This window comes from Athene cunicularia, assembly GCF_003259725.1.
Source record: "Athene cunicularia isolate RWA chromosome 23 unlocalized genomic scaffold, athCun1 chr23_part1, whole genome shotgun sequence".
NCBI lineage: Eukaryota > Metazoa > Chordata > Aves > Strigiformes > Strigidae > Athene > Athene cunicularia.
The window spans coordinates 2,518,121-2,533,570 of NW_020799130.1; the positions used below are offsets into that span (position 1 = coordinate 2,518,121).

The window sequence follows — 15,450 nt, forward strand, 5'->3', positions numbered from 1 at the left end:
GGGGGGGAGGTGGCGCGGCCGCTCCCGGCCGCAGGTCTCCAGAAATGACCCGAGGCCGGCGGGGGAGGGTCCGCGGGAGCCCTTCTGCTGACGGTGTTTTCTCGTTGACTCCGGCAGCGAGCGGAGGCGGGAGCCATGGAGATGCAGTCGTACTACACCAAGCTTTTGGGGGAGCTCAACGAGCAGCGCAAGAGGGACTTCTTCTGCGACTGCAGCATTATCGTGGAGGGGAGGATCTTCAAAGCGCACAAAAACATTTTGTTCGCCAACAGCGGTTATTTCCGAGCCCTGCTGATTCACTACATCCAAGACAGCGGCCGCCACAGCACCGCCTCTCTGGACATTGTCACCTCGGAGGCCTTCTCCATCATCCTAGATTTCCTTTATTCCGGGAAGCTAGATCTCTGTGGGGAAAATGTTATCGAGGTGATGTCTGCGGCTAGCTATTTGCAGATGACCGATGTGGTCAACTTCTGCAAAACATATATAAGGTCGTCGTTAGATATTTGCAGGAAAATAGAGAGAGAAGCTGCTTTCTATCAGGCTGATAGCGGGAGCGCTAGTTCTGCAAGAGAGGGCACCTCGTACAGCTCAAAGAGCCAGTGCTCTGCCTCTGTCTCCTCCCTGCAGGAGAAGGAAAGGATTTCGGATTGCCAGAGAGATCCTCCCTGCGGCGAATGCAGCAGCTGCCATCCCCTGGAGCTCGTAGTCAGGGACCCTGTAAGCAGCGACTCTCCAGAGGACGTTAATTCTTCGCTGCCCAAGGGGGTGGAACCCAAAGTAGAGTTTGACTCGGATGAAGTAGAAGTAGAAGTGGGTGAACGGCTGCCGCAGTATCCCACTCCGTTGTCCCTCGAGCAGATGGAAGAGGGGCTGCACGGCGGGCAGGCGATGGACCTGGCCTGCAATAACTATCACATGAAACAATTCCTAGAGGCTCTGTTGCGCAACAGCTCAGCTCAGAGAAAGGATGATGTGGTTCACCACTTTGTCCGGGGCTTTGAGGGTAGGCCAGAGGATGCAGGGGTAGCCATGAGTTCCATGATGGACATTCACAGCGACTGGTATGGTGAGGACACAGGTGAGAGGACTCCAGGGGGGTGTAGTCTGTATAATCGAGGAGGAAAGTGCGTAGTGTGCGACTTCCTTTGTTACTCTCGTTCTTGTTCAGGAATATATTGCTGAATATTATGCCGTAGCAAAATAAACTATTGTTCTGGACTTCAAAAGAAAGCTGTACTCATTTATTCAGTGCAGCATTTGGGAGGTAAGTATTTCTAACAGTTTTTACAGTCTCTTTGAAACAGATCCTGGAGCTTGGTGTTGGTGACCCTGCTTTAATAAACAATCTCACTGGGGACCTTGTTGAACGGCAGGTGAATTTTTAAAAAGAATCTTCCTCTTGTAGTGTCAGTGTTATAAGGAGCAATTGGAAAGATCAGTTGAGCTGCCACAAGAGGGATCTGCTGTAGAACCTGACAGAGCAGAAGTAGCTTATTCCACTGAAGCTCCTGACAGCACATCAGTTGCTGCATGACAGTCTGTTTGCTGTTACTTTGAACTTTAAAAGGGCAGAAATCAGTTCTATTCAATACTGAGAGATACCTAGAAATTCTTTCAAGAGCACCGCAAGCTTTAAACTCTGTGGTGTTGCATAAAGACAAGACTTAACTTTTACCTCTAGCGGCAGACTCGCTTTTCAGCGGCTGGTCACCTGCTTTCCCAAGCTCAGGCCTGTTGGGATGTCTCATGCTGGCAGGAGTAAGTCCTAGCAGCAGTGTCAGGGACCTGGAGAAGAAGGTCATGTCCCTGTGCCTTTCTTCTGAAGTGGACAGTAAGGATTTGAGCATTTTGTCTGCTTACGGTCACACTGTTGCACAGCTTGCCTCGCCCAAACTGCCTTAGGAAGATGGGAGGCGGCTCTGACAAATGCTGCAAGTGCCATCGTGGTTCAGGATGTGACAAATATAATAATGGTGTGGGCAGCAGACAGGAAATCTTTCCCTTAATATTCTACTCTAGATAGCAGGCTTACATTCATGTCATTTCCAGCTCAAGCAGGCATGTGTGATCTTAAAGCCAATAAACCCAATATAGTCTCTCACTGCCTTAAAATAAGGAATCAGATAAAATCACAAATCCAGCCCCCCCCCCCGTCACCAGAGGACTAGTTACCAGAACAGAGCGCCATCACCAGCACGTTTTTGATGTGTAGCAAGGCGAGACCATCTAACACACAAACTCTGCTTATGTTTTTCCCCTCTTAACGTCTTCAGACTGTAAATGAATCATTAAAAGGGAAATGCTCCTGGAATTTGATAGAGAACATCAAGTGTTATGACGATGTATTAGGAATGTTAAAGGTAGATGTGCTTTAAATAGGAGCAGGGGGATAAAAACCAAACCTTGCATTCAGTTATGCTTCTCTGCTAAAATTGAACATTGTAAACATTTAGTAGAAGTATTATTTTCCCAAGACACCAGGAATGAGAAATACAAAGTCCTGATAAAAGAATGGTTCTCTCATTGCGTTCAGGCTGACAGATTAAGTGCCACTTACTTTCAAGTGTCCACATCTGTTCCAGTCATCCTGGTCCCTTTCACAGCTGTTGGAGGGTGAACAGGCACTTCTAGAGAGCCTAGAATCAAGGCAAGTCTAAGTTTTTTTTTTTTTTTAAAAAAAAAAAAAAAACACACACAAAAAAAAAAACCACAAAAAAACCCCAGAGATCTAAATGCCCAGCGGCATTAGCAATACCTTGAGAAGGTCTGAAATTGGGCGAGATGAATTTCACTCACACGTTAATACTTAGATGCTCCTGGTTTTGAGACTGGGTTAGACAACCCTTAGCATAAGGAATGTTCTACAGCCCCACTACTTGGGGGTAACTATTAAAGAGCTCAAGGCTCGGAATGCAAACTCTTTCCTGAATCAATACCTGGAACAGGGAAAACTAATCTTTCAGTGTAGTATCTCAACCTTTATGTGGGAAAGGAAGCTCCTATCTGGGCTGATACTGAAAAACTTGGCAATACCCATGTTTATGTAAAACTTAATTCTCTCTTTTTCCATCTGACTTCATAAATTACATATTACCTGTGTGTGTATAGTTTTGATTTTAGGAAAAGTAAAATACCAGCAGCAAATGTACTGGAATCCTTCACCTTGTTATAACTAGTAGAAGGGGTAAAGTGAACGGCAGTGGAAACAAGCATTCAGATTTTTAGATGGATTCCTTACATCTAAATTTATGCACTTTGTAAAAGCACGTGGGACGCAGTGCACTACTTCTACCTGTAATTTGGTTTAGTTTCTAATGCTGTTAATTAAAAAAAAAAAAAAAAAAAAAGACTTTCTGTGGCTGAGATAGTGCAGAGACCCCGCTGCACTAAAAACAAATTTTTGTCAATTGAATGGCTTCTTAAAATCAAATTAATTTGTTTTTCTGTTGTGAGCCATCTCCCTTAGAGTATCACCTATATAAGTATAGGCAGGCTGATCATCAAGGGACTTGATCTCTGCAGCTGCATGCGTGTCTTCTGAAATTGCACAACCTACAGAAATTCCAGGTAAGCCAAATACAAAAAGAGGAGAAGGTGCAACTATCTTGACTCAAGATTTGCAGCTCAGAGGATAAGCAGCCCGCCTACCTGACGTCAGTGAACTGCCTGATCTAATGCGTTGTGTTTTTGGTTTTTTTGTTTTTTTTTTTCCAAAAGGTGATGTATTAGTTGTGCCAATCAAGCTTCACAAATGTCCGTTCTGTCCCTACACGGCCAAACAGAAAGGAATTCTAAAACGGCACATTCGCTCTCACACAGGTGAGAGACCTTACCCCTGTGAGACGTGTGGGAAACGTTTCACTCGGCAGGAACACCTTCGGAGTCATGCTTTAAGTGTAAGTCTGAAAGATTATCAGGAAATTTTAAAAGTTTTGGGCGTTTCTCGAGTGTATTTCCCAAAATGTTGGACGAAATGATTGTTGCCGATGTGAGATAAACTTTTCTAATAGTAAGTTTAACCTGTTGGTTATTTCCTTATGTAGCCCCAAATTTTTGGTGCGGGAAATGGGGATGGGATCATCTGCCCTTTAGCTTAAGTGTAGATGTTTTTGTGTTCTGGGAATACATACAAACCAGCACCCCAGGAGGAGCTGTAAGGCAAGAAGTTAGATTACCTTTTTTTTTTTTTTTTTTAAAACACTGTTTTATTTTTAACTTCAGGTGCATCGATCAAACAAGCCAATTATCTGTAAAGGCTGCAGGAGAACATTCACCAGCAGCCTGTCTCAAGGATTACGACGCTTTGGCTTGTGTGACAGCTGTACCTGTGTGACCACTACCCACGAGGACTCGATGCCCATTAACCTCAGCGTAATGGAACCCTCGTCAGAAGGCCAGGAGAAGGGTGACACTGATAACGACTGGCCCATCTACGTGGAGTCTGGAGAGGAAAACGATCCAGCTGATGATGATGATGGTGATGACAAGCAGGAAATCCACAGGAGCTTATCAGACCGAGAAACACTGATGTAGCAGTGAGAGGAGAGTGGGAGCGTTTAAAGCGTCTCCCTGACAGTCTGCAACAGAAAACTGCTTATTTGCCCTATTAGTGAGACTGTGCTGGTTTTTATTATTCCATTTTTTTACTGGAAGAGCGGGGAGAATTGGATTTTTTAATACTTTTCAGTGCTGTGCACCAGAAATCTGTGAAGAATCTTCTGTCTGGGGTTCACAGAGGTTGGACTTGAGCAATTTCCAGTGGTGTCTCTGCCTCCTAGTTTTGATTTTGCAGGTGGAACATCTCTGTGTTGTTTTGATAACAGGTTTCTTCAGATAATGCTGTCGTGGTCCTTATTCCCTGATCTGATAGGGGCACCGTCTTCTCTCTGAAGATTACATTAAAAGAAATGTAGTTTTCATCCATTACCTTGGACTTTTCTAAACTAAGTCGTGATCCTTCTGTATTAGGACAGTATTATCTAAATTGTAAACCTTAAGTGTTTGCTTAGACTGGATTTGACCTGGAAACCAGGGAAGACAAATCAGGATAGCAAAAATAATGCTGCTACTGGAAGCACAGACAGTAAGAATAAATATATTTCATGTGTCCTTAATTGCAGGTATTTAGAGAACCAGCTTCTCTTTCTGAATTGTTTTTACTGCATCTTCCTCCCTCAAGAGCTCAGACTACAGATCTTCAGACGTGTCTTTAATGTCATTTAGACATTAGTAGTCTTGGCTTAAGAGATATTAAGCACACATTAGGGTGTCCTGTTCTCTCAGTTTAGACTAAGCGAACTGCCCGGTTTTCTTCAGCTTTTTACAGTTAAAAGCTGTCAATCAGGTTACTTGGGCATTCTGATTCTGGTAGATTAAATAGCCAGATTCACAGCTGATGTAGCCAAGGAGCAGTTAAATATTTTAAATATCTGAGCTATGCATATAAACCAGCTCTGAATACCCTTTTTGAAGCAATTGATTAGGAGATCTCAGAAATTTTTACTAGCCTCTTTGTATGCAATCCCTTTTCTTTTTCTTTTGCTATATTTTAGTCTTTGATGATCCTTCTCATGGTTTATGTTGTTGTGTGAATTTATTCAAGTACTGTTTTGGTTTTTTGGGGTTGTTTTTTTTTTAAGCTTCACTGTGGACCTCATGTTTCTTTGCTGGGATAGATAAAGGTTGGCTTTCAAAGGAGGTGAGGATTTTTTTTTTTTTACCTTTCCAGTAGTAAGTTGATAGAAATTATCAAAAATCAAGCTGGGAAGCTTTAGAAGAAAACACACCGCCAACAGAAAGCCTGTTTGTTTATGGGTAACCTACTGTTTCCTAACGAAGAGACAAAACTGAAATATACTGTGAAATAAGACTGTTAATGCTTCTTTACTATGTTGTTCATAAGTGTTTCATGAAAAGGCAGATTGTAATGAGTCTTTCTTTCTAGCTGGAGTAAGTGCTGGATCAGAAGCCTGTAGGCAGACGTGGCTGACAATGAGCAGTTCCTCCCACTTCACGAGACAGTGCTTCTTGAGCCTTGCAGTGTAGACTTAACACTTGGCAAACGTTTAGATGGAACCTAAAAAAACGAAGAGCCCTCTGATTTAACCAATTGGGGTGGTTGGTTTGTGGTTTGGTGTTTTGGTTTTTTTGCATACCTTGTGCTTTTATTTTACACGCTGAAAAGGAGCAATTCGGTTCTTCTATCTGCTTCATCCTGCAGTGAAACAGTAATCCTGTAGTGATGTTGCAGTTTCCTTGTGAGAGGTGATTCTGGTGTCGCAAGTGCAGTGAAGAATTCACTCCCAGATCACATAGGATGAGGAAAGGGGAAACAAGCTGCTTTTTAAACAAGTCACTTCACTAATGGTTCCTGAAAACAGCAGAAAGTAAAAAGATTTGTTCTGAAACATCTCTCTGGTGTAAGTTCTTGATGAGTGCCACCTTTGTGAGAAGATACTGGCGTCACATGTCACATTTATTTTCTGTAGCTTAAATTGCATAAGCTTTCAGTAGGCCCTATTCCAGGTCATCTGTAAATTTGAATTTGTAATAGCTGAACAGTACCATAGTGATACACACCATCAGAGAAAAAACTCACTGGGACAAGGTCTTAAAAAAATTCAGGGCTTCACAGTCTCTATTTTAGTCCTCTAAATTAAGACCATCAAAGAGACAGCTCATGGAGATGCCAGATTTGGAGCTGAGCTAATCCTGCTGTGGTTTTTGGGTCCTTAGCACTTCTGAAAATCTGAGCAAAACGTGGGCTTGTAAATCTTGCCAGCACATTTGAAAATGCCACCTCCAGCCTAACAGGGCTAGTCTTTTGGACTACTATTTTTGTTGAGTCCATCCAACACCAGAGGGTATTTCTTTGGTATCTGTTTATCTGATAAAGGACAGACTTGTGCACGTGAGAACACCTGGGGAAAAAAAAAAAAAAAAGAGTCGCGGATTATCCGTGTTCGTTGGGAGAGTAACTCGCTAATGAAAGTGGGGTAGGAATGTAAATAGGGATCCAAAATGGTAGTTAGTGACCAGGCACCCCAATTTCTGGTCGCTCTAGCATGAAGATGCCACCTCATTGTAAATATTGGTAGAAGCTGCTAGATAGGGAGGATCAGCTGAGCGTGGTTCTGGCTAGTGCACCACAGTGAAACTGTCAGATTTTGGCTTTTCACGCGGCAGAGCTGCGCTGAGGTGTGGGGTGGGCGACTCTGAAACCGTGAAGACATTCAGAGTAGGGAAAATGAACCTCTCGTGAAAGTCTGTGCGTAGTGAGAGCTGCGGGACCGACTGCGGAGACCTTCGGCGCTTTTACTTCAACCTTTCTTCGGTCTTAGAGATTGTTCTTGTGTGTCTTGTGCGTAGAGAATGGAGCTGTGTAAAGGTTTGTGTCGCACTGGGTAAAGGGGTTGGGGCGGGGGGTTTATGCCATTCACATTCCAGATGGAAAGTCACCACCGAAATGGATGTTTCCTGTTGATCCGTCATATTGTGCTGCTTTGTTTTCAGTGGAGTCCTTCAGCCTTTGTATTTAGAAGAGGATGTCGTTGATCCACATTCTTGTGACCAGAGATGTTCATGTAAATCTGTTTGCTGTGCTTTCCACTTCGTTTTTGGATGGTTTTTTTCCTGAAAATCTGCCATTGTAGATCCAGCCTCGACAAGCTTTGAGAAAATGATGTAGCTGTTTTTAAAACATTCCTGTGGTGCTTAATGAAGAATCAAAAATAATGTTTTTAGGAAAGTTATTTCTAATAGAATCTCTTTCTCAAAGTTTTTTAAAGGCCATGCAGACTACGTATCTTGAAGTCCTAGCTCTCTGTAGTTGACTTTGTTTAGGAGTATACGTTTTAACGTACTTTTGCACATAATTGCACTGTATTTCACTGAAGGAATACATGCTGCACTGGTATTAGTAACGCATTTAACCTCTTGGTGCAAGACCTTGTAAATCTTCCAAATGTGGTCGTTTTAATTTACTGATGTTTTGTAAGGCAGTTTCATAACCGAAGTCCCCTTAGTCTACTTTAAATGACGAATTCTTATAAACCGAACCTTATTTGTAGAAGTGACTTAACTATATTTGTGGATCTTGGAGCGTTCTGGAGCTTTTTTGATTGTTTAGAAAAATAAAACTCTCTGAGAGGGTTGCTTGGATTTTTTTTTGATTTTTTTTTTTTTTTTTCCTGTTCAAAAGTTGACTGAGTAAACCTGAGTGTCTAGATTCTGGGAATTAAAAATTAATATATCCACTTCTGGTGAGAGACAATTTGCAAGCAAGAATCAGATTCGTGGTAGGAAAGGACTAAAAGGATGCTGCCAACTTAAACCCCAGCCAACTGGGGTTTTTAAGAAAATCTTTTTTTATTATTAGCACTGACTTTGTTTCCTTACCAGTTTTTCTAGTTTTATAATCACCTTAACTTTTTAAACTCTTTTTAAAGCTTTTCATTTTTCATGTGGGGTGAAGCAGCCACTGATCCTAGCTAGAGAAAAATCCTGTCAAATGCCTACAATAAAATGCATGGGGACACACACACCCCCCCCAGACTCCCAAATATTCTGTCTAGATAATTTTCAGTTATATTGGGTACTAAACAGACTTTTTAAAACACGCTTTTACAGAATATTGTTCATAAAATCTGTATTTACCTGTTGATTTAGAATATCCCGAATCGATGAAAAATGTAATAACCCCTTCTTTTCAGTCTTTTAAATCAAACAGGGAAATTCTGTTCACTTTGATTGGGATTTTTAGGTTTATACATTTTTGTTTCAGAAGTGCCTGGGAATTACTTATATTTCAAGACTTGTTTATTATTGGGGTTTTTTTAAAAAAAAAATCGTTCAAACATTTTTTTAGTATTAAAGATTTCTGGATCCAACTTAAGTTGACAGTGCCCTTTAAAAATTGCATTTCTTCTTTTAAAGGCCACTGCTAACGTGTCAACCAAATCATTGAAGGCAGTCTGGTTTTTGCCTTTTGTTGGACTGTTTGAAATTCAGATTTTCTACGCATCTAGAAATATTAGTAGCGGGTATGAGAATATAAAGGGCATGAAGTTGTTAAAACCTTGCCAGCGGCTCCATTTATACACGTACGTGTGGTGTGCGTGCCCACACAGATCTGCTTTTAGGTCTGGAGTTACAGTTAGAACGTCATCATCCCTGCCACGTAGGTCAGCAGAGCACCTTTAGTAAAACATCTTCAGTGAATATAGCAACTTCTTTGGGTTTTATTAAATATGAGCGGGCATCTGGACGCTAGTCAATTAAAAAGAAAGGAAAAACCAAAACTGAAACGCCTACCCACCCCAAAACCCCTAAAAACCCCCCCTTCCTCTCAGAACACCGCAACTTTAAATGCCAACCCCAGATACCCGACGGCGATAAACTAGACGTCAATCTTCGGACTGCCAGTCAAGACGCAAAATAATTTTAACTGTCAAAATACGTGACTCCATCCTTCGTACGCGCTTTTAGCATAAGCAGCTCAGTCTCCAGTCCTATGAAAGCTTAGACACACAATTGGTCCCATGGCTCACGAGACTAGTTCTAAGGGTGAAATTCAAGCACACGCTGACATTTTTGCAGAATTAGAAACCAAAACAAGTCTTAGAAATTAAGTTCTTCAGTGGGAAGGCTTAATTTTAATTTTTAGCTGCAGGCTTCTGTCGGAGTTGGAGGGGAATTATGTGAACGCTAATTTAATTTGAGAGCCGATGACTGCGCTACTGATTTTTCAAATTCTGTCTTGTTGTTTGGTCGTTAATAACTGAGGTGTGTGAGCTCTGACCCAAACCAGCGCGTATTACGCGAACAAAGAGGGGAAGCTTGCTCTGAAATTGTTGTCTTCTTGTAGTCGTTTTGTGTTTCTAATACAGGAAAGATATCTTTTGTTAGTAAATAAAAGCTAGTGGTAGCTATAACTGTTTCTAGATCGCAAAAAAAAAATAAAATCAGTATACCTCAGTCTTTGGAGATTTGGAGGATTCTTCTACTGTGTGGAACTGAAAACTAGAATACTCACTAAACTAGAGTGAACGCTTTGGGGAGATGCCCTGATTTTAGAACCCGCCTATCTGAGATACCATCATGCAGATGGATTTCTGGGTAGATTTTAGGACCTTTGTAAATCTCCAAGCCCATTCCAGGATCTGTCCCAGTGAAATCCAGTACAGTCCTAGCCCGGTATGATTAAATTTTTTTTTTTTTTTTTTTTTTACACTTTTGAAAAACCAATGTGCAAATGTTGCCAGTAAATGCGGTATTTCCGGACAGACCAATGGAGTAGTTCAATCAAAAATAAATTGTCCTAAAATACTAATTGGTACACGAACATTTTCATTTGAGTCTGATGTACGTGAAATTCAGTTAGCCCAGCTTTGTCTGAATGCCCATTTTCTTTTACATTTTTACTTTTTTAATTCTCACATTGTTTACTGAACTTTTTAACAGAGCAGATTAAGACTTTTTTAAAAAGTCCTCCAGTACAAGCAAAATCAGGGTACTTAAAAAAACAAACAAAGAAATATTCTCCAGTGTTAAGCAGATTATTTTGATGAGAAAGGGGAGAGCTAGGGAGTGAAAGAAGGAGCTGATACCTGGTGCTCTGCTTCCACCGGTGGTTGGGATCCATATTTACGTGGGAAAAAGATCACGTAAAGTTCTGAATTATGAGTCTTTCTAGCGTTGTACGAAAGATGGCTTGGCAGCGTTCACAGACGGTTCCGCTGCAGTCGGGGCAGCAGCGTGAACCCGGTGAACCTTTCTAGATTTAATAACTGGACGTTTTCCACGGATCAGTAACAGAGAAGTTGCGCCGATGCTTTACCACAAGCTGCCAGATCTGCAGGTGAACCTGTCCCGATGTCTGTGGGCGCGTGTATCGGGGTGGAAGAAAGAAAAACCAACAGAACCAAAGTGGAGAATTAATGTCCATCACCACCGCGCAGGCTGTTTACCCTTTTTAAAGGGCGGGGATCAAATCTTTAAGTGCTTTTTGTAACGTTTTTTCCTACAGTGGCGCATTACTGAATTTATTGTACATTTGATTGTTGTGTACGATGTGTTTATATTGTTGTATGTGGTCTGGTTCTTTTCTAGTTAAACAAAAAACATTAAATAAATACTAATCTCATGGTAAGCATGTATTTTTTTCCATTTTTGACACGAAAGATGTGGGGCACTGACGCACTCATCCCAGCTCTTTTTTTCTCCCTGGTTCTGAGGGCCGTGGGGTTGTTACCGCCCTTGGTGAAAAGGACTCTCGCTGTGGGAGAAGGAAGGCGGGAGTGCAGGGCAATCAAGGTTGATGAGAGCTTCTCAGAGAGGTTGCTAATGATTTGGAGAGAAATAATCGTTTAGATCAAGGTCGAAGGCATCGATATAGATGAGCTGTACGCAAACATGCTCACAGTGTGAGGTGTTAAGGGAAGCTGGGTTGAAGATAAGAATATGTCTAACAAGGACTTAATTCTGTTGGCACAGGATTAGGATTTTGGGTTCCTAGAATAGATGGAGCTGCTGAAAAGTTGCGCTGAGATGCTCGTGCAGCTGGTGCCTGTTAACGCTGCCATCACATCTCAGACTTTCCCTGAATTGTAGCTTTGTTTAGAAGACGGCCTGCTTGCTTACTGCTAGGTGTACTCAGATGGAAGAAGAAAGTCCAACCTGTACTCAACATTTTAGAAACATTTTTTTGAAAAATAAATCGACCTCCCGGTGATCTGGAGGCCGCACAAGCATTTATGTTTGTACTAGAAGACAACAAGGATGCAGCTGGGGGTCTTTGTGAAGACAAGTGAACTCCAGAAGTCGTGGGTGAGCCTCCTGGCTCCGTCACACAGAAACCTGATGCTGAGGCAAATGAACTAAAGCCAAATATAAGCTGGCAGCATATTAGACAAAAATTATGATATCATTCCTAATTAATTTCTAGCTTATTCCTCAATCTCCAGGCCGTGTCTGCGTAACTTAGCGCTCCCATTATGATGGGGATATGGTCTTATCTTGCATACTTTGTATTCCTTGAGGCATTAGGTCCTGTAACCCTGAAGAGTTTCCTGACATGGAACAATCAACAACTCGCCTACGAACTACTAAAGAAATATATATTTTTACGTCACACAAAGTTTCTCAAAAGCTTTTAAACAAACAAAACGTTCTCAGTTTTAAACAAACAAAACGCTCTCGGAAAATTTTTTAAGAGATGTAACGCTATTTCAAAAGCAACAATTTTCGCAAGAGCATGGATTAAAATTCCTGTTGTTCACATTTTCTAAAAAAAAAAAAAAAAAAAAAAAGCAAATAATTAGTTCCCCAAGTATGGTACGTTTCTGATCCAGTGGAAAAAAACTGCAGCTATTTCTTCAATGATAGAACAAGGAAAGAAATTGTGTTGCTTTAGCCCAAGGTTATGCAATTTTACTTATATTTTCAAAATTTAAAATAAAACCCTTGGTAAATGCATATGACTTGCACGTTTGGGAAAAATCCATTGCAGCTCCAACTAATGAAGCTTGTGAATCAATGCATGTCAGTCTGAACTGTGGTACTTCAGTTGTTCTAGTGTTTGCTCTTGAGTTTTCTTTTCAAGAAATATCACTGTATACTTAAAGTCAGAAAATATATTATGACTGAAGTCTGCGATTTTTGAGAAACATTTATTTTAAGGAAGACTGAAATCTTTTAACTGGTGTTACTGTTAATTATATTTGGTTACCAAACCCCAAATTTATGTCAATAATTTTTGCATCAGCACTAACAATGTCATTTTTTTTTTTTTTAAGTAATGTGTAAGTTGTTTTCTTAAAAGCAGACTATTAGTCTTGCTTTGCAGCACCCCTCCTGTTGCTGTGAGAAGCGCCTCCTCCACATAGCTGCCAAGTTTTCTCTCATTGGATAAACACTCCAAACAATATCTCAACTTCAAGTGGAACTTTCTGGGCTAGAAACAGCAACTCTAAAATTTTAGAAATACAAACCAAACAACTAAACACATTTCTGGAATCAGTGGGTTGTCTGTGATGTATTATTGTGGAAAACTGGATGAAATCAGTATGAAAAAAAAACGAAGTCTGTTCCGTGGCCGTTCCTTGCTGCACTGCACAGACTCCTGGGCAACGTTGCTGAAGGACTCCGAGTAAAGCACTTGCAACATCTTTAAAAATTCTAATTACGCTACTCTAGATACCACTGCATTTTTTTTTCTACTTTTAAAATTCTATTACCCGTTCCTAGCAGATGGAGAACCCTTGAGGTTCTATTAATATCGACACAAACTACCAGCAGAGCACTCTCTGATGTACAAGTGAAAGCAGCAATTACCTGGAAAGTTAGCGAGGTTCAAACAGAGCCGATTTCTACAAATTGTTCTTTTCAAAAGGAAGTTTTCAGCAGACGAAGTAATTTGGGTAAGGATCTGAAAAAATATGGAGACCGTTACATAAACTGAGGTGCTACTAAGTTGAACTGACAGGCAGAATCGAAGTTTAGAGGGATGAATTCGAGTAGTATTAAAACCTGACAGCGCAAATAAACTTTCTGGCTTATATTAAACAATTGTTCGCTTGTTTGTCATCTTTATATCTCAATACCAGAATCAGCAGTTGAAGGTTTATGTTAGTTGGCAATAAACTAAATTCTGTGAAATTTCCTAACTCAAGATTTTTGAGTCAAAATCAATTGCTCTATGGAAGAATATTTTTACCTGAATACTCTTCCAGTCTCGAACAGTTTGTGACTTCTGAAGGCACAGAACACTGATGGATGTAGCTCTCCAGCCTCTCTCATGACCACGTCTACTACTGGCCAACGATTCGCATCTGGAGCAGCCAACAGACAGCCCATGGTGCCAGCACCCAACACCGCGGTGCCGAGATCTGCACCCTCCTTCCTCTGCCCCCTTCGCTGTCACCATCCGCTGGAATCAGCAGTGAACGATCAGTCCCTAATGATCCTCTCATGATTTTATACATTTCCATTTGTCTCACCTGCTTAAATTTTTTTTTCCTGGCTCGGACATCTCACTCTATCAACATTTGTACGACACTGGGGCAGACTTTTATCTTTTCTCCTTCCCCTCCCTGACCCATTACAGGTTCCTGGGTACACTCTTGGAGAGGAGCGACCCCGGGGCTGTGTACAGCATTCAACACGGGGTGTGCACTCTTAATTAATGGTAATAAAGAGCTGTGAGAAGTTGGGTGCTAGGGTGGGTGTTGCCATACCCTGAAAGGGGAACGACAAGGGCAAAGATACTAATGGTCCTGTGGGCTGACTTTGGAATCAGTCCTGCTAATACACTCTTTAGACTTTGGTGTTAAAAGCAAGATAAATTACATTAAATTTTCAGGTGATGCTGATCAGAGCATGACCACGGACTGGCAACGCAATGTGGCTGGAAAAGGCTGGTCACTTGTAGGTACATAAATTCAGTTGATAATTAACACCATTGCCCAGCGGACTGAGAAGATTTGTGCGAAATACCGTGTAAATTCCAGCGGTTTTCATCTTCCAGAATGATTCATTGAAGAAGGTCGGGTGCGGAGCGGAGCCTTACACAAGCAGAATGGGGCTCATGAAAGATTTTAAAAGCGTGGCCTGCGTTTGGAAGGAGACGGAAGTTACAGAACTACGGACTTTTATTAAAAAGGGGGAATTAAGCTGGTGAAAAATACTGTTACAATATAAATAGATATAAATTGAATATGAATAAATGGATATGATACACTGGGAGAATGTTTCTCACTGTCAGAGGAAGGAGCCTTTAGATGTCTTTCCCATTTTGCTACAGCGAGCAGAGGAACATAAATGTTGTCAGGATGGAACATCTTAAGGTTGTGGAAGGGAAAGCGAAGGAGGACGCAGAGGACACGGTTGAGGCAGAATGGCTCCCATGGGAAAACAAGTATTTATGAGAAATAACTGGGGGGTCAAGAGCACGGAAAAGACCCTGGTGGCAAGAACAGGAAGGAGAAAGGCACCAAACTTCCAGTGAGAGAAGGTGAGAGGTTCGGGTCCAAGGATCTCAGACACGGCTTGGGGTTTGGGGTTTTATTTTTTTCAGAAGGTAACAGAGAGGAACAGAAAGACAAAGATGTTCCATCTCCTTCCGAGGAAGCTGCAGGCGCCTTAAGGAAGGATTTGGGTCATCAAAGCCTCTGCTATAGATAAAGGTGTGAGAAGAAAGCATCTAGGGCACCGCATCCCCTCCCGGGCGGCCGGTGGGTGCGGGAAGGGGCGAGCAGCGCCGAGCGCGGGGCGAGCAGGCCGGGGGAGCCGCCGGGCTGCGCCTGCAATCGGTGCGTTGCCCCTTTAATTGTGTCCCCAGCCCTCGGGCGTCTCTGTCCAACGCCCACGTCAGCAAATACCTTTTGTTTCTCTCCGGTTCGGGCTCCCAGGGCTCGGGGCTGCGGGAGGGACCGGCGCGTCGCCTTCAGC

The 15,450-nt window shown here is 42.0% G+C and overlaps 1 protein-coding gene across 1 annotated transcript; it reads left to right on the forward strand.

Annotated features, from left to right (window-relative positions):
• Nucleotides 1–78: 78 nt before the first annotated feature.
• Nucleotides 79–6,123, forward strand: ZBTB8B (zinc finger and BTB domain containing 8B). The gene is made up of 3 exons (XM_026863378.1): nucleotides 79–1,081; nucleotides 3,721–3,899; nucleotides 4,225–6,123. Exons 1-3 carry the CDS (start codon nucleotides 136–138, stop codon nucleotides 4,534–4,536), a joined length of 1,437 nt encoding a protein of 478 aa, XP_026719179.1. The 5' UTR covers nucleotides 79–135; the 3' UTR covers nucleotides 4,537–6,123.
• Nucleotides 6,124–15,450: the final 9,327 nt, after the last annotated feature.